Here is a 24,517-nt window from a genome sequence, read left to right as displayed (position 1 = left end):
TGAAAACGATTTGTCTGCTGCTACCGGACACGCCGCAATCTGCAGAGCGTTAATCAGCTGATGAGCCAAACAGGCCGCGTGATGGTCTGATGAACTCTTCTTATAAAGCGATTCGATGTCGGCGGCGAGGCGCGTCCGACTGCGAAGTGAGATGTTGGATCTCCGTCATCCATGCGCTCCACTCACACACAAAGCGGACGCGTGTCGGGCTGAACTGCTCTGTGCACTTTGGGTCATGGATTCCAGCTTTTTATGGCCAACGTCTGAGCCGAACATGAGCTTCTTCACCTCTGAGTCACAGCTGAGGCCAGGATACACCTGTCCCACTCCAGCTGCAGACACACTGACACGACGACTCATTTATTTGCAGATAAAAGTCTTCTGATGCTCATCACAGAAATATCAGAAACTGAAACATAAAAAACTCGACCTGGGTTCACACAGCAGGTGGACACGCTCCAAAACTCACGGTCTAAAACACCGAACAGGTCTCCCCTCACCGCTCACAGACGTTCATTCCCACTGTGTTCAAATCACTCGTATCAACTGCTCACGTGCCCATGAGCACAGCACCTGCAGTGGTCACAACGAGGCAAGAGCAAAATAAACTTTGTGTTTGTGTGTGAGAGTGTGTATTCGTATCTTTGTGGGGACCAAAATCCACGTCCCCACAAATTTAGAGACATTTTTGAGACACAAAATGTGGTTTGAGTAACAGGTTACAGTTGTTATGGTCAGAGAAAGTATGTCAATCAGATGTCCCCACAAGATAGGACATCCCAACGTGTGTGTGTGTGTGTGTGTGTGTGTGTGTGTGTGTGTGTGTGTGTGTGTGTGTGTGTGTGTGTGGGGACAGGTGGTGGACTCTCAGACATTCCCAGTGGAGGTTTGGCCGGAGTCAGGTTTCTCCACACACACACACCCTGGGCGTGCCTGTGACGCTCTCAGTGTGTTTGTGTTTACATGAGTATATCTGGACTCGCTCTAATTGTTTTTTCACACGGTTATTTTCGTGCTGCCGACTGACGGAGGCTGAAACTCCACCTGCCAGAAACCCGACCCCGCAAACCGAACACCTGCACGCCGCCCAAAAATGCGGACCAATGAAAAGTTAGACAGGTGAAGTTAGCGCGTCACAAAAACATACATGTGTGACTAAAACCAGTTTCTCCCCAAATCGTTCAAAAACAGATCAACGAAAGTCTCAAAGTCAAACTCAGGGAATAAGAATCCTGCTGTGTTGTTCCCAAAGTCGTGTCTAACACCTGCCGGGACACCACAGCTCCCACACACACACACGCACGCACGCACGCACACACGCACACACACACACACACACACACACACACACACACACAGGCCGCTTTGTCTGTCAACCTGTAGCAGCAGGCAGGCCCAGTTGCTATAGCAGCCGGTAAACACGGACGCTTTCCTCCAATCATACTGCGGTGACATCACACTGCTGCTTTATCAAGATGGGACGGTCCAACAGGAAGTCGGGAGGTGAAACCAAAAAGAGAACAGAGAGGGGTGTGTCACCGAGACTGACCCAGGCTGCAGATAACGCACACAGATCAATACCAGCACACACTTCCTGTTCTGATCAGACGTGGAGGTCAGAGGTGAAAGGCTGCACTTTGACACCTAAAGGTTCAACTCCTCCTCAGATGTTGCACAAACTTAATTCAACTGTTTCCTGACTTAAATAAAGGTAATCGAATATATCACTTAACGAAGAGACGGAACTCTTCAGATTACAAATGTTCTGAGAGACCTGTGCTTGCCCCGATGTTGATGTGACACACATATAATCAACTCTGTGCAGCTTTGCCGCAGTTCTGGAAAACGTGATTATGGAGGGAGAACATGCGTCCTCCTTACATCAGGGAAGCAGCACAAACCAGTGATGGAGAAGTAAACAAGAGAATATTTGTTATATTTGCATGATGATAAAATATTTGCTGCTCCAGCAGCTGTTCAGGCTTGATGGGAAGATTTGTTGGACATGCAGTCAGAGGGGTTTACCCTGTGCAGACCTGAGCTCCCCCCGTGTGGCGCCTCCTTCAGCAGCAGCACTCTGTGTGGCGTTATCAGCCTCTCGCATCACTGTGGAGGGAGTTGGCCCACTCTTCGTTACAGCGCTGATTCAGTTCATTGAGGTTTGCAGGTATTTGTTTATGCACAGCTCTCTGAAGCTTCACAGCATTAAAGTCAGGCCGAGGTCTGATTGCAGCAGCTTGGATCAGATCATTGTTCATGGTCCACTCAGAAAAACAAACCATCATCCCTCCACCACTGTGCTTAGAGTTGGTCTGAGGTCTTTGACATGCTGGTTTTGTGTGTTATGGACGAACGTCTGCACTTTGGTCTCATCTGTCACGTTTGCTGAAGCCGTGTGGTTCGATCAGCTTTGCAAAGCTAAGCTGTGAAGATTGTATCCCACCAGAAGGCTCCAGGGCTGCACACTGACAAATGCTCTGCTCTTATAGCAGAGATCAGTCAATGTGTTTGATCACGAGCACCTGGCTGACCCTCCTAAGTCCTAACAGTGAGGGTGGAGTTTTTCACGGGAGTGCAGAGATCCTGGTGAAAACTGATCACGTGATCGGATAAGACGAGGAAAGCAAAGCAGAAAATTCACAGGAATAAGAGCAGAATTTATTTTTGGCGTGCTGATGGGAGAGAGGAGATTAAACGTGTCGCTGGAAGTCGATAAAATAAAAATGAAGATAATTCATTTAATAAGGTACGGCCAGCTCCTCCCCTTCCTGAGGAATCGCTCCAGCAGATGGAGCCGTGCGTTTGATTCGGCACACATTTTACTCCAGAAGCTCCCATTTATCCGTGCTTGGGATCGGCACATGGAGGACACCGACCTGTGACCAGTGAGGTTGAACCATGCGGTCAACTAGCTGTGCACACCCCAACATGACCAACACATCAAGCATAACCGCCGCAGTCGTCTTCTGACAGAAGACCATAACGACTCTGAGCCGAGCGACAGCCGATCCAAACACGGCATCGCAGTATCTCTCATTAGCCAACCTGCAGATAGCAGCGTTTGTCTGCTTGTGGCGCACAGTTGGAAACCGTGCTTTGGTATTTCTCTGCAGGCAGCTGTTCAGCCGTTAAACCCAGAGGAGCCATCGGCAGCTCTGAGGTGTTAAACAGGCTGCAGGGGAGCTTTTGTCCGAGGGAGGAAATTACAGCAATTAGCAGCCTGGACAGAGAAACAGTGTTTTTATAAAGCTGCCCTCCGTCCAGGCGGGAGGAGGAAAAAACCGTCGAGGTTGTGGACGTCTGCGGGGAGACGTTAAAGCTGCAAGTGTGAGAAATAAACGTGTTTTCATGATCGATGAGGGGACAAACTGAAGTATCTTTGAAAAGTTTCCAAAACTCGGATTTATGTAAATATATCATGACACCTCCTGGACACTAGGTGGCGATGGTGTTTCCACACCTAACCAATCACAGACAGAGCTGGAGCTAATAAATGTCAATATAAACAAGGTGACAAATTTAAACTCTGGCCTGATGGTGGCGCTATGAGTTGAGGATCAGTACTTTCACGTGTCTAAACCTTCCTGATTTAACAACTTCCCTTCGTGTACATGGACGTTGTGTAAAATTAAAGGTTCACTTTATAGTTTATGGCTGTAAGAGCTGCCGTGAGACTGACGTAATAAAACAAAGGGCTGTTAGAAATATCAGTGCGCTCATTTTGGGGAATTTACTGCAGGATCTGTACACTAACACTTCCAGGGACGGGACATGAAGCCGCTGCGCTGTGTTGTGAGTTCAAGCTGTAAAAATGTGCCGGATGAGCCGAAGCTCGCTCTGCTGCAGGTCCTCCTGATGTCAGCGCTGCTCTCTGGAGAGGACGCAGACAGCACTCAGCTCAGCAGCACAGAAACGTCAACACGAGTCTGCTAACAGCTCCTCACGCCGCGTACAGGGACGGTCTGGAGGTCATTTTTATGACATTTTACTTCAGCAGAAACTGAACTGTGCTGCAGCTCCTCGCTGCATTTAAACCTGCAAAAACAGCCGCGCGAGAGCAGCGAGCACAGCCCAAACAGGCCGCCCGAGGCCCACCAACCAGCCACATCGCTGGCTGAAAACATTGATCGCCTGGTTAAAGTGAAGCTTTCTGCTGGGAAACTTTGGGTCCAGTTATTCGTGTGGATGCCACCTAAACACACGTACCAACCCCCAACCTCCCCCACCCACTCCGAGGGACACGGTGAAGTTCCGCTCTGCTGATCGGGGAAAGCTGCAGTTTTCCTGCTCAATCATGTCGAGTTCATTTTATTTTATTGGTTTGTGGAAAATGAATCAGCTAAATCTGATTCTCTCACATCTCATTATGTGTGAAGCTCCAGCCTGCTGGCCCCTCACACTGTTCCTGCTGCTGCTCTGATAATGAATAAATAGTCTGAGTCTCCAATCAATCATTAATCGATGGTTTTTTGTTATCGCTTGTACTCGACGCGTCCTGGCAGCAGCGACGGCGGCTCTTTGATGCTCAGCCTGAAGTGAAGGCGGCTGGTTTAATATTTAAACGTGCTGACTTCAGCTGTACTCTGCTGCATTTGCATCTGCAAAGCAGATTCTCTCTCTCCGCTGTCAATCATGGCGGCAGCCTGCACAGAGGGGGGCGGTCTGAAGGGGTCAAAGGTGAGCGGCAATGTCGCTTCCCATCACCCGAGGGAGCAGCAGAGGAGCTCCCGAAGGACTGAAGGAGGTTTGCTGTGTTCACACAGGCGCCGCAGCACACGTGGAAACGTCCGGTACGACGGCTTTGTTTAACCCACCCGTTCTTGTGATGTCACGAGATGCCGATGAGCGCAGCTGTCACATGTCCTGTGGGAGGGGTGGAAAGTATCCTGACCTCATTCAACTGTGCGGTGTCCACGTAAGAGCCGCAAGATTAGCTGGATTTTGATTTCAGTCGCAATTTTAGTTTCCAGCAGAAAACAAATTATTAAAAATAAAAAAATCACTTTTCACCGCAAAGCTTTTTTTAATTTCCCGTGTTATAAATCAAGCGCACCCTCTGACACCTCCGTAAACACTCAAACTCAGTCGCTGGTCAGTTCAGCTCACAGCTAACGTTTCAGTAAAGTGTCAAATACTCGATCTGATGAAGAAAAGCCCGGGCACGAGTCCATCACGGGTATCGGCATCGCAAACGAGTGAACAGCAGATCAGAGATCGATAACCCTCAAAGGAGGTCCTGCAGACCTCGACAGGAAGAGGACTGCTCACAGTACGAGACACAGATGTGAGAACAGAAAAGAATAATCCATCAATATTTTCCAGTCTCTGATCCTAAAAATCACATTTGCTTTGATATTGGATGGCCGCTAACTTTCTGCTTCTTAATTCAGATCAAACTGAGGTTATTGTACTCGGCCCTGAAAATCTTAGAAATATGGTATCTAACCAGATTCTTCCTCTGGATGGCATTACCTCGGCCTCCAGTAACGCTGTGAGGAACCTTGGAGTCATTTTTGACCAGGACATGTCCTTCAACACACATATTAAACAAATATGTAAGACTGCTTTCTTCCATTTGTGCAACATCTCTAAAGTTAGAAATATTCTGTCTCAGAGTGATGCTGAAAAACTAGTTCATGCATTTATTACTTCCAGGCTGGACGACTGTAATTCATTATTATCAGGAAGTCCTAAAAACTCCCTGAAAAGCCTTCAGCTGATCCAAAATGCTGCGGCAAGAGTCCTGACAGGGACTAGAAAGAGAGAGCAGATTTCTCCTGTTTTGGCTTCCTGTTAAATCCAGAATTCAAAATCCTGCTCCTCACATACAAGGTCTTAAATAATCAGGCCCCATCTTATCTTAATGACCTTGTAGTACCATATCACCCTATTAGAGCACTTCGCTCTCACACTGCAGGCCTACTTGTTGTTCCTAGAGTATTTAAAAGTAGAATGGGAGGCAGAGCCTTCAGTTTTCAGGTCCCTCTTCTGTGGAACCAGCTTCCAGTTTGGATTCGGGAGACAGACACTATCTCTACTTTCAAGATTAGGCTTCAAACTTTCCTTTTTGCTAAAGCATATAGTTAGGGCTGGACCAGGTGACCCTGAATCCTCCCTTAGTTATGCTGCAATAGACGTAGGCTGCCGGGGGATTCCCATGATGCATTGAGTTTTTCCTTTCCAGTCACCTTTCTCACTCACTCTGTGTTAACAGACCTCTCTGCATTGAATCATATCTGTTATTAACCTCTGTCTCTCTTCCACAGCATGTCTTTATCCTGTCTTCCTTCTCTCACCCCAACCAATCGCAGCAGATGGCCGCCCCTCCCTGAGCCTGGTTCTGCTGGAGGTTTCTTCCTGTTAAAAGGGAGTTTTTCCTTCCCACTGTCGCCAAAGTACTTGCTCATAGGGGTTCATATGATTGTTGGGCTTTTCTCTGTATCTACTGTACAATATAAAGCGCCTTGAGGTGACTGTTGTTGTGATTTGGCGCTGTATAAATAAAATTGAATTGAATATTCAGCAGTCTGGTTAAAAAAAAAAAAAATCTTCCCCTTAAAAAGGGTTTATCCTGCCAAACGCCTGTGGACCCGGAGCAGGACGGCGCCGTCACACAGTCCAGTCTGGAGGGTTCTGGCTGCAACACAAAACAACCTGTTTTCAGACGCATTCATGTGGGAGCCTCCACGTTCCCACCGCCGCTATTCGGAGCACCGAAAGGTTAATGAGCTCAGGGCTGCTTTTGTTACCCAGAAGCTTTTATTGTGGAGGGCCAATTTACATACAAAAGGAAGACACACACACACACACACACACACACACACACGTGTTGTTCTGTCAGTGTGAGGACCTTCGCTTACATAACGCATCAGTTGGACCTTCAGTTTAGCTTTAAGGATGGAAGTGCTGTCTGAACTTCCTGTCCACACAGGGTCACATGATCACAAACCTCCTCCCTGAACCTGATCAGCGTTGACTCTGCCTCATCACACTTTTCTGTATCTGTGCCTTGATGTACTGGTTATGTTAGATAACGTCTGGTAAGAGACTGAGCTGAGAGACTGATAAAGAGTCTGTGGCGCTACAGTCTGTGCTCACGTGCACGAGGTCCAAACACCAAACAGTGTTAGGCATAAAAACACTGGGTTAGGGTTGAAAAACGGAGAGTTAGGTGAGGCAGACCCAATAAGACTGCTTCATTTAATCTCTGGGAATGAGGACGAGCTGAGCTAGCTCTGAAACCAGCCACACACACACACACACACACACACACACACACCTCATTGAGTATGCAGGAGCTGTCCTGGCCTCTGGCCTCAAACACACACACGGCTGATTAACAGGGTTTCTGTAGGATGCCGTGAGCCAGAACACCACCACACATATCCTGCCTCAGCCCCCCCCCCCCCCCCCCACACACACACACACACACACACACACACACACACACACACACACACACACACAGAGAAAAGAGCCTGATTCACCCTCCCAGTTCTCACACTCAGTTTCCATGTGAAAATGAACAGCTACTGCTAAGTGGGGTCTAATTAACCCAACTCTGTGTGTGTGTGTGTGTGTGTGTGTGTGTGTGTGTGTGTGTGTGTGTGTGTGTGTGTGTGTGTGTTTACAGAAGTGAGAGCTCTGTGGTTTTGATTACCCAGCATGCTCTGGGCATGCTGGAAACTTTCACACTGTGTCTGTTTACAGCCGCTTCTGTTCACGCAGACACATTTACTGCAGTCCTGAAACTGTGTACAAATACTTCACTGTGCTCCACGCTGTACGGCTCTGTGTGCTCTTCATTACTGCTGAGTCACAGCAGAATCAAACACAGTGACTTGAGGCTTTCTGCAGATTAAAGTTAAGCAACAGAAAGCAGAGGAAAGCCGATCTTTATTTATTTTTGTTAAAATGCTGAATTTTCTCACAGACTCTGGTCTGTTTGGGTTTCACTACTTCAAAGTCTCAGGCAGAACAAACTGACAGATCATAAAGTAGAGGGAAAAAGTTTTCACAATAAAGACCTGGGTTAGTTTCTTGTTTGCAGTCATGTCGTGTTGACTAACCCTGCTGGCACGGCTGGTGGGGCATCGCCGCTCTGAGCGACCACACGACGGTGTAGAAACCAGAAGCTCTGCGTGCTGAACCTGCCCGAGCGTTCACATGTTTTTAAGAAATACACCGAGCTGGCTGTACATCTGTGGGTGAACCACAGCAGGAACTAATACGCACACTTTTCTACAGCCTCCAGAGCATTGTAGGAGCTGTAGTTTATAGTTTGACACAAGACTGAAAGTAAAAGGAAGAACAGCCTGCAGCAGGCTGCTGACCTGTGCAGGTGTGCCCCGCCTCTCGCCCTGTGACGGGCTCTAGGGCACGGCGACCCTGAAGAGTATATCTGGTGAACTGAAGTTTTGAGCCAGGGTCAGATTACCACTCATCACAACCGCATGTGGGACCGGCTCAGACCGGATTTTAAAACTGATTTTAGGCCAAGTTTTAAAACTTGTTCATGACTGATTTTACACTGGTTCCCAGTTTGAATCAAGACTGGTTTAAAACCTGCTCTGGAACTGAATTTGGACTGTAGCCTGGGCTTGTTTTAGGTCTAATTTAGCACTGCTTTGAAACTGGATTCAAACTTGATTTTGGGATTGAGTTCAGACTGGTTTTAAACCACTTACGGGCTTAAATGTTTTGGACTTTGGACTTTTTAGAAACGTTTTACGGTAGATTTGAGACTGGGATGGAGCAGGTGATGAGTAAAGAAACCTAAGCCCAAACCCAGGCTGTGGGGTCTGCTTTAAAACTAGTTCCACACTTGATTTCAGTTTAGTTTAGAACTGGTTTTAAACTTATTGCAGACCAGTTTCTGGGCATAGTATTGGACTGATTTTAGGAGCACTCTAAGGTTGCTTTGAGCATCATGTCAGTAACCAGGTCAGGACCTGATTAGAAAGAGTTCAGAGAGAATTGTTAAGTTTTCGTCAGTACTGAGGTAAAAATCTGACAGTTTTCTGTACATCTGTGGGTAAAACCACAAGCAGGAACTTCTGATACCCAGTTCATGCTACAGTTCTACATTCCCCAAAGCATTATGGGAACTTGAGTTAATAATTTGAAGCAGGTTTAGAAGTAAAGCAAATGAGGCCTCTGCAGGCTGAGATGTGTTCTGCTTCTGAGCTCCCACCAGTGCTCCCAGCACATCAGCAGCTTCTGTTTCTGACTCTGCTCTCACACCAGTTTCCCATAAACCACCAGCTCAGACAGATTAAATTAAATCTTTTTCTACATCCCTGATCAGCTCTCCTCCTCCTCGATGCTGTGTTCAAATTTCCGGCGAGGCTGAACGCTCCGATGAACGTGGCATGCCGGGGACGCTGGGAGCTCACAGATAACACGCATCATCTCCGTTTCAGGATGATGGATGACGACAGAAATATATGCGTCTATCAAACAGGTCGGACTCTGGCGAAGCAGAGACACGATGCCCAAAGGCACACATTAATCTGACACGGTCACCAGAACGGTGTACCACAACAGATCCCATTTCCCTCATAACACAAGCTTTCAGTGAGAGAGAGGTCAGAGGTCACAGACAGGAGGTGGAATAAAATCTGTGATAAGGAACCTCTGGAGTCAGAAAATATTCGAGTTCACACATCGATACTATGAGAAGGTCCCAACCCTGAATCCTTTTATCAGTAAGCTCACAGGAACATGTATGTGCATGTCTTTAAGCTCACGGTGAACTCAGATCAGCTGCTTTGTGTTTTTTACATCACGTGTTTTGAGCAGCGTTTCAGTCCCTCATGCGCCTGAGCATGAAATATTTACTCTGCATGTGCAGTCTGTGAAACGTGCAGCATCTGATTTAAAAGGACAGCCTGAGCTCTGATGGTAAACAAGAGCCGGCGAGGTGAGGAGATCCGGCACGCTGCCAAAGATCCAAACCTGCACAGCAGTAAGGAGACCAAGGATAAAGCAGACCCGGTTCTGCTCGGTGCACCTGTGCACAGGTTAGCGCGACTTTCATTACTTCCTGGTTTCATTCGCCCTGAAATTATTTATAATTCAGGCCCGAACAAACTGGACTCCAGGACTGCTTCACACTTGGCTGGTTTAAATCTTGAATTTGGACTGAGATGGATTTTTGCAATGACTCGTTTCTGATTGCATAAAACTGATTTCAGAATCGGGTCTGTTTTTTCCCTGATGTTCAAAAGCTGCTTCTGCGTACATACATGGGTATTTTATTGTGTTTTCTGAATTTCTATAGACTTCGTCATTCAAAGATCTCTGTGGCTCTGATATCAGCCAAAGAAAATTAATTCAGACAATTATTCATATTCAGAGGAGCTGTGTTGGAGAACTAATGGGACTTGATGCAGCAGCGAGTTCTGCATGAAAACACACATTTATTATCTGCAGGCTCTAAATGTTTCCTCATGTGAGGTTGTAGTGGAAACTGCAATTAGCATGACTTAACCTTCAGACTGGCTGCCTGTCTGAGCTTTACACACTCTGCATGAATGTAAATGTTTGGTGAAGCAGCTGCAGACAGATTTCCAGCCTTCAATCAGGAGCAGGAGCAGGAGGAGGAGGAGGAGGAAACCTCTCTGAGAGCACAAAGGACAGCCGAGGTTTTCCTCCCTTAGAGTAGAATGAAGCTGCAGGGGCCACAGGAGAGAAACATCACTCTGCTTTAACTTCACCATGTGGGAATTTTTGTATCATCGTCATAATAATAGTTCAGGTCAGTTTCTGAGGCAGTGATCTAGTGGAGGTAAATGAGGAGGTAATTATACCGTATTGATAAGACAGACTGGTTGAACTGCGTTTTAATGTTTCGCTCTACCTTATTCACACAAATGATGCTAATGCTTTTTATAGACCTGCGCGATCCAGCTAAATCGGACTGCTCTTAATTTAATTTGACCGCTGAGATTTTCACGGCCAGAGCGACATTACAACGTTCAAGAAAAAGAAAACAGACAAACAAACAAATTATGCTGAATGTGTTGCATGTGGTGCATCACAGATACCTGCTAATTAATGCCCAAATAAAATCGTAGAACCCTGCAGACCTTAGTGACGGTCTAAGTGCAGTAACCTCACAGCAGCCACATAACTGGTCAGATGATGTCATTAAAAAAGCTCTGAAAGGCTCCAAAAGCACAAGCATGGCCCAGAGGTCCAGCTCAGGGCCTCCAACTAGCTGTGGTGAAGCCTAGTGGACAGCTAGCAGCTACACCCGCCTGCGTCTCCATCCACCTGCCAGGGAGAGAGGCCATCCCCCTACGAATGCAAAACTTTGATCCCAAAAAACAAACCAACTCTGAGCACATTGAAGCGAACACACCAACGGACTGCTCTTTAACATTCAGGTAAGGATTTAAAACTCTGTTTTAACAGCTCGGTTTCCCCCCGAACGAGGTTCCTGTTTATTCTGAAAGTTCTGCTGTTTGAGAGAAAACCACCCGGGAAGAATTCTGGGGGATTCCCTTTAGAGAGTAATTCAGGCTAGTTCCTGGTGTCTATTTGTGTTGGCGTCAAAGCTTCTGAGCCGGAGGCAACACAACTGTCTTCTCTTCATCTCATCGTGCTTTTAATATGTTAAGTGAAAATGAAGCTGTTAAAAAGAAAACTTTTTAAAAGAGGACACAAGCATGACGTAGACACCCCTACCGTCCTCTCCTCCTTCATCTTCGCTGCCTCCGCCTTCTTCCCTCAGGACTTTGCCGATCCTTCGAGACAGCGAGCTGAAGAAGCTGCTGACGGATGGCGTGCTCCTCTCGGCGACCGATTCTACCTTCCTGAGCGGTTCCCTATTGTTGTCGTTGTTGGCGCCGGGCTCGGACATCGACCGGAGAAAGATCCTCTGCAGGGCGCCGGGCTCCCCGCTACGTTTTTTCGGGTTTGGGAGGGTGCCGAACCTCGGCAGGCTGAGCAATCGCCGGTGAGAAGGCTCCATGGTTTGTGCTTTGCCCTCGGGAGTGGACGTACCGGCCGACCTCGGCGCCTGGCGAGCAGATGTCTCCCATTTGTATTTGTCCAATAACTGCTCAGAAGCCGGTGGGGTGTTGGTTCTCCGCCAGGGCCTCCTGTAAAAGTGCCAGTGGTACAAGGTCCCCTGGATTAGACCCTCACCGATCAAAGGGTGGGCGCCACTTCCACTCATAGTCTAGCACACGCAAGCTTCCTCCAGGCAGCAACGAGCAGATGGAGGCCCCCAAAATGGCCGTCACTGCTGGTTCACCGACAGCTGTGCTGTGACACGGACACACGACCCCGGCGGGTCGGACGGATGAGGATTCGTCAGGTTGTCCTCATGTGCACGCCGAGCTGGAGCTGCCGTTCGCTCGCTTTCTGTGGGCTGACGTTCGTCTTCCTGGGAGGAAGTCAAGAGCCAGAGAAAGACCGAGGCCAGCCAATCAGGGCTGAGCAAAGGCAAAGCAGCAGACTGTGGTTTCCCCTATGAAGACTACAGCGTCGAGCATCAGCTTCTCCTTTTTCTGATCAGTTTCCTGGTTTGGTTTTTATTCAGCAGCAACGACGATGACGCAGAGCTCTCATAATGAATCATATGGATGGATTTAGATCTGTAGACTTGCTGCAGTTTGCAAACAGCCTGAATTTTGCTCCAAAATAGGCGGGAAATCCCCCTTTCATACTTCCCACATTGGCGATTTATGCACTTTGCGAGGGACCAGGATGGGTTGTAGTCTGTGGTGTAGGGTGGGCAGCTGGAAATAGTAGGTGGATGGAAAGAAAAAGGGTTTCGGTAGCTGAAAAGTAACCCACAGAGTGCCAAATTCAGTCAGTGATATCCTCTAATATTTATAATACCCATTTCCATTCATTCTACACGTAGCAGCAGAGAAGGATCTGAAGAATAGGAGGCAAGATCTGTACGTTTACTATCTATGAAAGTAACACAGGCCAGAACACAATCTGGACGCGCTGATACAAAAACATTTAACTGGTATAGTTGAGTGTAATTTAGTCAAGCTCTTACCCACATTCAGGCCAGTCATTCTCTGTTTATTGGGTTAAATTTCTGAGCTCTCAGGCCTCCATACATGTTGTGATCCCTAAATATTCATGAGGACTGAAGAATGTCCCCCCGCCCCCCGAGGCCTCTGTGACCAGAGAGGAAACAGGAGCAGAGTCCCAGAGAGCAGGGAGGAGCTCTGAGGACACTTTATTCAAGCCCCGCTGATAGAGAAGCTTTGAAGCAGCAGAAGCGAGATAGAAAAATCCCCGCAGCTCACTCCGCGAGTTTCATAATATGGAAATGAGGAGGTTTGTTGTCGTTGTTGTTCAGGCTGCAGGTTACATGTGAGAGCGTTCAGTCCTCCACGTGGAGCTGGAGGTTCACCTGCAGCAGGCCAAACGTGGCCAAGATACAAGCTGAGGGCGATCTCAGGCTGCAAACAACCCCCGAATACATATCATCACACACTTTGTGACAGTAAAAAAAACAAATATCAACCAGCTCTCCAACAAGCTCCTCCCCCCAGTGGCCGGACTGGAAGTGGACTCCATCTCCGCTGTTGTGGAACGAAGCTTGTGATGATAGTTTTCACCTCATGGCTCATGAACCAGTTCTCCACCTATGGCAGGTTCTGGTCAGAGTGACCGTTCAGGTCACAGGAACAGGAGGACCATCCCTGTCTGCGACACGTAGATCTACTGTCACGTAGACCAACGCGGAGGAGGAGGAGTCTGTGGGACCCGCAACAATGACCTCACCAGCTTGGTCGGCTTGGTCTCATAAAAGTCGTTTGTCCCTGATCGTGGACACAAATTGACCTGTTTTTATGAGATGGTCAGTGCGGCTTTGTAACAGGAAGTACATTTCCTGTGAGTAGTTTTTGGCGAGCACGCAGTACCAAGAAAACGGCGCTTTGGGAGAAGTTTTAACTTTTTAGAATTTAAACCCAAAAAGTCGCTCTAAATAGTTTTAATGATTATTACTAACATATTTTAATAATGCCAACATTTTCAAAATAATACAAAATAAATAGAAACTTCTGACACATTTAAGAATCAACATGTGGTCTGTGAGCAGCAAAACCCCAACATCTCCAACCTCTGAGAATATTCATTTTGTGTAAATGGGTACAAACAGAGAGCGGACGGATGAACGATCATGTTCAGAGTCCCTGACTAGTTACAAACTGCCGTGAGACTGCGTTACAGAAAACAGAGCTGAGCTCCTGGAGGATTCAAACATGTGCTCCTCGTGGCCCTGATGCAGTTAGGAAAAAGATCAAACTCTCTCCAACTCTCAGATCAACCTTCTTCTTCTTGGGACTTTAAAGGCACGCCGCCCTGGCTGACCCACATATCAGCCCTGATTGGATAATGAAGCGACGCTGCATGTAGGTCAGAGTTAAGACTCGGGGAGGTTAAGCGGAATCAGAGGGAGGCAAGTCCTCCTCGAGCCAGCAGCGACTGACCGAGTCTGAGGCCAGAGGTCAACATCAGGACGAGCGGTTCCTCTTCCACGTCAGTTTAAACACATGTTCACGCCAAGTCTAAGCAGCTAAACGCACAACTGTAAACACTTCCTTTAGAAATTAAAAAATGAGAGCACGGGCGCTGCTACAGCTCACCTGACTGATCAGGCAAACGAAAGCTATCGTGTCCACCCGAGGTTGTTTCCTGCGTTTCATTCCTTCGTACTTGTCCCTGCTTTCCGATCTACACCGTGCTGTCCAAAAAAGGCCAAATGCAAAAAACAAATCTTACAAATAATGAAAGCTCCTCTTAAGAGGCTGTGGACAGATTTCTATGGATGGATTCAGGATAAACTTCCAATAAGATCGAAGGAATGGGACGTTTTAGACCGAAACCGGCTCGCTAACGTCAAACATAAATACCTCAGACAACATTACAAATCTAAATTACAATTTCCAGGAGTGGACCGCCAGTTCAGAAGCCACGCATGCTTTGAGTCCTTTGTTTCATCTGAAAAGTCGCCCAAAAGCCATCAAGCAGCAAAGAGAACATCAAGGCTCAGGCAGGTCTCATTTCACCTGCATTCAGATACCAGCCCCGATTCTAACAGCTCACTCTGACTGAACCGGACTGATGCTTCTCCCCAATTTCCTGAGTTTAAAGGCCAAACAGGAAGTCCTACAAACATTTATGCTCCTCCAGAGAAAGGAAACAAAACAGGAAGAGAGGAGACAAACAGGAAGTCAGGTGGAAGCCAGCAGTGACACGGAAGACGTGGATTAAAACTTCTCTGGTGAGTGTTGTGGTATAATTTAGTCTTATTGCATTAAAATGAATCAGTGTTATGAAAACTTCTGCACAAAATCAGAGTGGATCAGAAGCACAAACTGATCCGTGATCGATTGTCAGATTCAGCGACAGAAACCTCTCACTGACTGCAGACTCAGCTCAGCCTTAGTTCGGTCGTTTTTCCTCATTGACAGACTCGACTGCTCACTTTCTCTCATTCTTCATTAATGTGTCTGCATTCGTTCAAAACGTGATGCAGAAATCTTCCAGGCCCACATGTTTACACATAAAACTGCTGCAAAGTGAGCAGAACAGGCTGCAGGACTGACCCGGGGCAACAGCTTAAAGTTGCTGGTGCCTTCATCAGGCACCACTTTGTTCACTTTTCATCTCCGTCCTGCAGGAAGCCAGGAGAAGAGCGGGCAGCAGCAGCAGCCTCCAGCTAAAAATAACTCGCAGCCATAAAGAGAGCTGTAAATCAGCAGCTGATAGCACCAAAGCCACTCGGAGCTCAGGAATCCAGGCTGGAGTCTCAGCTGGAGGCCGGCGGGCTGGCCCTCGACGGTCTGAGGACGGAGCACGCTTCCAGAAAACAGGAAGTTCAAGATCAGCGGCTGGATGTGAGGAGGCCGCATGAAACACTCAAAAAACATCATCTGAAAGGAGCCGAAGCAGCTCCAGATTTTAGCCTGTGACAGCAGTGGCACGGTAGATCAACGCAGCGGTCTGTGACACCACCACACGCCGCCTTCCCATTAGGGCTGAACGATTATGGAAAATAATCTAATTGCGATTTTTTGCCCCAATATTGCGATTGCGATGCGATATGCGATTATTTTTTAAGGTCTTTGTCTTCTGTATTATTAAACAAAGACAAGCAATACATCATATAGTATGGCCAATACTATATTACATTAATTTTAAACTGTTCTTTCCTGGAAGACAGACCTCTGTTATGATGACATGAGGTGATGCATGAATTGATGACTGACATTTTTATTTAACTTCTTCAATCACAACAGTATATTTGAACATACACAATAGTTTATTTTTAGCTTACAAACATCTGAGCATAAAGTGCTGACAAGGAACCCTGGTGTAAACATTAAAATGAAAGTCAGTACAATGTGCAGATTGCAGAAATATACATAAACAAAATCAGTGGCTTTACCACACTCAGTTTTTCGACATCTGTGAACTACTAGACAGTCATTCAATTAAAAAATAATATTAAATAAATAAAACTAATAAATAAAAAATACACACATCTTACTGATCTCTGCAGTCAGTAACATTACACATAAAGTGCAAACATAATAGCAATTGTATAAACACACACACAAACACGCCTTTAAAGTTTAAAGGCGTGAAATTGGACGGTCTAGTTCTGATTAGCGTCACCGCTGTCTCGGTGGAGTTTAATAAACTCGGCCGTCTGCTTCTTGCTATCTAAAATATAACCAGACACTGGTGTAAATTCTCGACTGTCTCATACTTCTGTTTAATAAGTTTTCTGTTTGACGTTTAGTCAGCTGTGTGAAAACCAAGGAGGAACCCACCCGGGGGATTAATAAAGTTTTATTTTATCTAATCTAATAACTTTAATCTCAGCCAAACCGATTTACTCACGAACAAACAAAACACTGAAAAAAGCCCAACAATAACATTTTTAGGTTGTCTAAGTGACTTATATATTACGTTTAACCCGAGCAGCGAAACTCCGCGGTGATCTGAAAATGATGTGCCGGGAGTTGTGCCGTTCTCGGCCGCATCAGTAACCCTCGAGCTCCCGGCTAGCTGTCGAGCTGGTGGGTAGCAGACGCCTCTGAAAACGTCGAAGCACTTTTGCAAATATGGGATATCTTGATAAACCGAGCAGATATTTGATGTTTACACAACTACTTTCTCGCCTGAAAATATGTTAAAAGTTTATTTTGTGACCCAGAAAGATTAGTATGAGTAATTTTAAAACTTAGTAGCGGCCGCCATTGTTGGAAACTAGAGTTTGGCTGGGCCGCGCTATGAATTCTGGGATATGGTAGTAATTTGGACAGCCTTCGGCGCGTCGCTGTGACGTAATCGGTCTACAAATGCGGCCTCAGGAGGATGCAGCCCATGAATTTGGACATGTCCAGAGTATAATCGCAGCCTTTGCGGTTAGAAAATTGCACTTGATCATGTCGCGATATTATCGCAAATGCGATATATCGTTCAGCCCTACTTCCCATCATTCACACATACTTCAGATTAGCTAAAACCCAGAGGGGCCCGTCCAACGTTTTACAAAGTCACAAGTTCATTTGGAGAAATCAATCAATGATTCTTCCAGGAGCATATTAAAATAAAAGCCTCTGATGGATAAACTACTTATTTCCAAATTAATTGGCAGGTGACTGAAAGCCACAGCAGCTAACACACCGACCCCGAGGCAATAAAGTCAACTTCTAATCCGAGTTTGAAGCTAAACAGAGCTGAAAATATCTACGTTAGAGCCTCGTGAAGCGACAAACAGGAAGCGAGTCGGCTGATGTTCTCGAGGTCAAGTTAACTTTGAGCGGCTTAATCGCCCAAACACTCAGGTGTTGATTTAAACTACAAACAAGGTGTCTGATTGGTTGTTTGGCGGCGTGAGCGTCCTCCTCAGACAGCAGCAGCGTTTGGTGCTCAGACGATTGACTAATCCAATTTTCATCCACAACTCAGGCTTTAATCTGCAGCCGCTCTGACACAGTGATCCACTTCTGCTCTCCGCTCACAGCTTTCAGAGCAGCAGACGTCCTCTGAAGTAATCTGATTACTTCCTGCTGAATGCAGGAGCCTGCTATCATGTGACACATAAACAGGAAAGCTGGTTTCCCTTCATTAACGTCTGAAAAGGGAAGAAAAATACGAAGCATCTGGAAAATTCACCTGTCAGTCAAAGAGGCCACACCCCTATTTTTGTAAACTTTAAGCCCTAATACAATTGAATCAGGTGTGTTATAAAAACCTGACCCCACAGTTATAATGAGGTAGATAAATTAGCTATAGAGACCAAAACTGCTGCGACTGACCCACTAAAACCCTTTAACTCACTGCAGTCCACAGTCCACTGACAACAGCATCTTTTACCTCGAGGTAAAAAAAAAATTGCTGGTTTACTTTGTGTGACTTTTGCATTTTTATTGGTCAGTTTAGATCCCAAACAAACAGTGAAAACATTCAGGTCCAAGACTACTAACCATAATCATTCAAGGAGGCAGACAAACAGCTTGTGTGTTATGAGATGTAAAATCATAGATTTTGTGAATGGAGTCTGGTAGAGTGTAAGAGCAAAATGCAAAGTATATAAAACACGCAGACATAAGAGAGGGTTTCTTTGTAAAGGTATAGGATGAACGATCATTTTATTTCATTTGACATCTATAAATAACAGACACAAATCTTTTTATTCATGGTTTCTTTCTCCTGAATCTAAAACAAACCCTGATTACCACAGCACTGATTTCCCTTTGCATCAGACAAATAAAAACACACATCCAGCGCTGTGTGATTACGCCGAGTGCGTGTCGTCCCCGAGGATCCTCCGGTGCTTTTCCCACCCTGCCCTGAAATAGACAGCAGCTTTTTTTGGTCCAGAGAAGCAGGACTGCTCCTGTTTTGTTTCAGAGAGGAAATCCTGCCTCACCGCCCCCATCCTGAAAACAGCCAGGCCTGTGAGGAACTTTCCATTTCCTGCTCCCATCGGCCTCCATTGTCCTGCAGACCACCGCTCAGACCTGAACCCATTCCCCGACACTGATGAACCACACCGCCACTCAGACACGCAGACTCTGGGCGGAGATTCCCTGAAGATCCGCGAAGATCAATCCGACTCTTAGAAAATATGTTTACATGCGTCTCAGTTTGAAGAGCAAACGACCGCGTCTTCCATTCCTGCCCCGGAGCCTCCACGTCAAACACGAAGCACTTCAAACACACGCCAGTGGATCACATCCATCGTTCAGTCCTCACCAACTCATCATCAAAAGGTCAGGCACGGACACGCCCACGCCAAGCGCTGAGGCGAGCCCCGCGGTTGGATCCTGCGTTTGGGATCCGGCTCTAAATCTTGTCCCGTCTGTTTACGCACACACACAAAAGATCCAGGATTTTCTCAGCCGTCACAGACGACACACAGTCATACAGAAGATCGAGCTGTTCCCTGAGCTAACCGCTTATTTCCAGCCAGATTTCTCACGTGGTGCAACCGACCGAGTCTGTCCACAACCCTGGAGACTGCTCACAGACTGCTTCGCCCCTTTCTCTCCAGCTTCTTCCTGCTTATAAAAGCTTCTTTGATTCGTGCAGACAGCTCCAGCTCAGGAGGAATCAGAAAATTGAAGTATTTCAATACGAGTTTGAAACGCTGACAGAAACCATCATATTGTTAAATAATCAGCTCGTGTGGCTCTGTATCCATGTTCAGGCAGATGGATTTTATTCCACTTCACATCTGAAGGAATCTGATCAAAGCTGGAAGAAAAAAACAACCCATCACCTTGTTTTTCTCAAACTTTGATTGCATTTCAGTAAAACAACCACAGCTGATGTACCGGCTCGTCTTTCCTGCACATCTGTCCCATCAGTAAACCTTTTTTCTGGACCTAAACATCCTGTTTTCCAAGATAAGATCTACTATATTTATCCCAAAAGTTGGGAAAGCACCCACTCACGACAGCTTTACGCTTTTTACAGAACAGACTCGGCCAAAGAAAACATCCGTTTCTGCTCGTTTCTCACGTGCAGCCTCAGAGGAACGTGACGTCCCGTCAGTCCCGCAGGAAGCTCAGGTGTGAATGGGCTCACCGGCAGCAAACTCCCAGAATCCCCGTCCAATATGGAGGCTGAGAACCTCAGTGGGGCTTCAACATGACAGCAGGAGGAAGGAAACCTTCGGAGTGCGAGTGTTAACTCCTGACACTCTCAGCCGGTGGGCTGGAGGAGGAGGAGGCTCTGCGATGTGTTTAAGCGTCTGTCTGCGGTCAGCTTTAATAGGCTTACGTACAGCAGCCTTTCTCTGGATAATGCACTCTGTCGATGCTTTCAGAGAGACGCTGGATCCAAACAGCGGCAGGAGGAAGCTTCACCTGCAGTTTGATCAACGTCTCGCATCGATCGCTCTTTCGTCGCTTCTTAGTGTCGTACGTCCATCGGGGCAGAACGCCCACCACAAATAAAGTTATTGCAACACAACGTAACACACACGCAGACACACAAACACGGACACACTCTCTGCTTTCAGGATCGGGCAGGCTGGACTCTTGGGCCCAGAGGAGACTGTACACAGACCAGAGGGTGGATCACTGAGGTATCACCTCACACCTGGTTAGCTCAGAAAGGAAGGAACGTTATAGGTCACATGATGTCATTAAAATGCTCCAACAGCACCAACATGGTACAGGGGTGACAGCTAGGAGAGCGCTAGCAGCTACAGCCGCCTGAGTCGCCATCCACCTGTCGGTCAAAGAGGCCACACCCCCTAATCATGCTAACTTTAAACAGGCTTTAAAAAGACATTTGTTTCTGCTGTAAAGGTGCACATTTTAACACAGGCATCTGTGGGACAGACTCACAGCTGGAGCCTCCAGTGGACGTTAAGAGGAAGTGCAGGTTTTGGTATTCTTTGATTAGAAATTCCAGCGCTAACCTCCTCCCGTCTGAGCGGGAAGCTGCTACAGCGTCTCAGCAGCACAAACTCAACACAGTCTGACACGAGGCCCCAGCCTGCTCTGTAAATACACCGGCAGGGTGGAGGAGACCCCACCCTCTGATGTAACGTGAATGCAGCAGAAAAACACAAACGACCCGCCGCTGCATTTTTCTGCAGTGAGGTGGACCTGAAGGCAGCACGGCGGCAGCCATTGTTGAATCTATTTGAGGAATGCGAGCCGCGGAGGGCAGCGAGGACCCGATGCCAGAGCCGGAGTCCTGCCCGGTGAGATCACCGGCACAAACTGGCTGCTGACATCACACCCTGCCAACAGCGGGAGGGTGGAGGAGGTGGAGAAGGAAGAGCAAACATCCTGATGCAGCCTCGCAGCTACAGATAGCAGCGCTGCATTCAGGCCTCTGTGAGCGTGCACATCTACGTTCAAAATAAACCGAGTTATAATCACGCTCAGGTTCATGAACACATCAGTGATGGGTCATAGCAGCCTTCAATGCTCCACCCTGTTGGTTCACAGGACGTCACCACCACTTCAGCCTCACTCATCCACTTTATTCCCAGTTTCGGATGAGTTCATGGGCCGCCGGAGCCTTTAGGTCTAAAGTGACAAACACGACTTTATTCTTACATTAACATCGAGAAACTCTGGGTTCAGTTTGAGACTGAATGAATTTAGAAGTTTTAAACTTTATAACTGGGATCATTAAGGTGATTAAAGGCAGTCAGACTATTCTTCAGTGTTTTCACTCTGTGCTGGTTTTGTCTTTCAACACTTTGGTTTTTTAGTTTTGCACCTTATTATTATTAATTTGTGCATCTGTCTGGTAGTTCTTGACTTGGTTTTTTGTGGCTTTCTTTGCTTACATCCCTTTGTGATCATTTTGTTCCATTTTTAGCGTCATGTTGTGTGATTTGTGTGATGAGTCGTGTTTCATTGTTTGGTGGCCAGTTTGAGCCTCTTTGTGGTTGTTTGTGTTTCTTTTGTCATTGTGTCTCTTTTTTTGTTCATTTTGAGTGTTTAAGAAATGACTTTCCACGTGTTCGTGGTCATTTGGAGACTCTTTCCAGTTACTTTACGTCTCATTCTGAACACTTTGCTGCTCTGAATGTCTTTTGGTTATTTTGAGTGTTTTGGATGACTCTGACTTTCCATTCTGAATCTAAAAGGAGATTTGAAAGGAGAAAAACACTAAAATTCGCCCTCTGATGTCACATTAAGCAACACGATCCAGTCTCTTCTGCTCATCCTTATCAGGGTCGGGTCCAAACAGAGCAGCGACTCAGACGCCCATTTCTCCCATGTTTTCAGGATCCTTTGAAAGTATCAACATCACCTGCAGGCTGTGTCCCTCAGGTGAATTTAAATAAACACAGAAGAGTTTCTGTAATTCACTGCAGCCATCAGTGATTACTCAGTGCATTCTCAGTCCTCGCCAACGCCGCCATGTGACCGCCTGTCCTGGAAAACTGTTCGGTCTCACAGAGCTCTGAAGCTTTTATTTTAGGAAGTGAAGCAGCAGCAGTCCTGCAGGGAAACATGAGACAGCAGCTGCAGCACCGGCCTCTCGTGTGAAGTCCGCGCAGAAAAACTGAGTCATGTTACCGTTTTCTGCCTCACAGGACGCCGCTGTGAGTCACAGCCCCACACGGCCCCATGTGACTGCGAATAAGACGTCTCCTTACAGTTTCAGCGACCTCTGACCTTTCTGTCAGCTTCTCGTTCGCTACACACTGGAAGCTGGAAACTTGTGGCTGTATTCATGTGGCTTTATTGTGGGTGTCTGAGGTTTGTTCGCTTTAAAACAGTAACATCAGCGACTCCACCTGTGAATAAAACTCAACACGCCAGATAAACTCAGCGCTCAGGACTAACGCCACTGTTTGCACTTCCTTTCTCATCACTTTACGTCTCATTCTAAAGATCTGGACACTTTAGACTTTAGTCATGTTTTGATTATTATGAGATTTAAGCGTTTCTGAAGTTATCTCGCATCCTTATTGGTTCATCTTGCGTCTCTTTTTGGTCACTTGGGACTTGTTTGTTTTTTGTGGGCTTTTGTGGTGTTTTTGCATCGCGTTGTGAACACTCTTGTTTTGTGGCATTTGTATGGTTACTTTGAATGTTTTGGGACGTTTCTGTGGTTTTGAGCCGCTTCCTGAATACACGCAGGACTGTGTGACCCTAATCTAATCTGAGAGGTTCCCCGACGATTCAGATTACTGAGGTCAGCTGGTTTGAGTGCAGATTAAGAGCAGTGCTGTTGCTTTATTTTGACAAACTAAACTCAGTGAGACCTTTTCTGCTTCAGCTGCGATTAAACGCTGCAGTGCTTCCTGTAAGGACAGTCTGTCTCAGGAGGTCTAAGCTTTAAACCCTGAACCTTCAGAGAACAAGAAAGTTTTAAGGGATTATTAAGAGGGTAAGGGAACCAGAGCAGTTTAAGAGTCTGGCCCCAGGAACCCTTCTCAAGGAGGCTGAGTCGAAACCTCACGGAGCTGCAGCTCCCGGTCCCCCCGGTGGCCTCCATGACCTCGGCCTGGGCTCTAGGCGGATACCTGGCTATCCGAAAGGTGGCCGGTGCCCTCTCTACCTGCTGACCCCGGTCCCGAGACCCGCCCGGCCGCCGGGTCTCGGTCCTGCCCCCCCAGTGTGTTCTTCTTACCGTAGACCCGGAGCCAGCCCTGCTGCTGTGACACAGCGTCCCCCAGGATCCGGTCCACCAGCGGATCCAGGAGGCTCAGCCCGCCGCGCAGAGAATCCACGTCGCCTGGAAGCGAGTCCGTCTCCATGTCCGAAAGCAGAGAAAAAAAACTTGCTGTGGCTTCAAGTGTCCCTCCACAAGTGTGAGACAGTCCCGGAGCGGCGAGTCCAAGTGTCCACGCGCGGAGAGGAAGCGGAAAAAGTGTCGGGAGGATCCGTTACGGGACAGTTTGGTCGCTTTCACCGCCCAGCTGCTCCCTGTTAGCCGTTAGCTCGGGTCCGGCTGCCCGGCTGGCTCTCCCTCATTGTTCCGCTTCTCGGCGTAGCTGAAGGGGCAAACTTCCTCCAAACCAGCGTCCAGGTGAGACCGGGAGCGCCCTACCTCTGTCCCCGAGAAAAGTCCACACAGAGGCAGCCGTTAGGTCCGCGAAAGCCGCTGGAAGACACCGAGAGTCACGCGGTGGTCTCTGTGCCTCCGGCGGGCTGCCCCTCTCTGCCGCTGCCGCTGCTCACAGTCCACCGCACGGGGACGGGCACGAGCCTGACCGGGCGCGCTCCTGCCAGGAGAGTCAGGAGCGCGCAGGGACGTCTGGCTGACGGGATGTTTCCCTGAACCTGACCACGTGACACGAGTCAGTATTACCAGGTTCTAATGAGCCCGGAGGATCTTCTGCATCCGCACTGAGGTCCGGCTGTATAAGAGCTCGGCCTCAGCCCACAGACACGCAACGTGACGACACAAAAGACCGCGTAGGTGGTGCAAAGTAACCCCACAGACACGCAAACGACCGAAAACACCCGAAAAGAAACCCAACCCGACTGCAAGCTGTAATAAACATCCACAAAAACACTCACATTACAAACATGCA

The 24,517-nt window shown here is 47.4% G+C and overlaps 1 protein-coding gene across 5 annotated transcripts in view; it reads right to left on the bottom strand.

Annotated features, from left to right (window-relative positions):
- rasal2 (RAS protein activator like 2) overlaps nt 1-24,239 on the bottom strand; it is a 62,951-nt gene extending 38,712 nt beyond the window's left edge. For 2 of the 5 annotated variants that reach the window (XM_004573513.6, XM_004573515.6), the window contains exon 1: nt 11,692-12,405. In XM_004573513.6, coding sequence (XP_004573570.2) covers nt 11,692-12,184 — 493 coding nt within the window. In that variant the 5' untranslated portion in view covers nt 12,185-12,405. Of the gene's footprint in view, nt 1-11,691; nt 12,408-23,610 lie in introns of those variants that run through there. The other 3 variants (XM_004573517.6, XM_076876646.1, XM_004573514.6) reach the window with 3 other exon arrangements.
- Nucleotides 24,240-24,517: the final 278 nt, after the last annotated feature.

The sequence above is a fragment of the Maylandia zebra genome, linkage group LG18 (assembly GCF_041146795.1).
Source record: "Maylandia zebra isolate NMK-2024a linkage group LG18, Mzebra_GT3a, whole genome shotgun sequence".
Classification (NCBI taxonomy): domain Eukaryota; kingdom Metazoa; phylum Chordata; class Actinopteri; order Cichliformes; family Cichlidae; genus Maylandia; species Maylandia zebra.
Note: the sequence above shows the minus strand (reverse complement) of the source record. Positions and strands in the feature narration are given on the sequence as shown.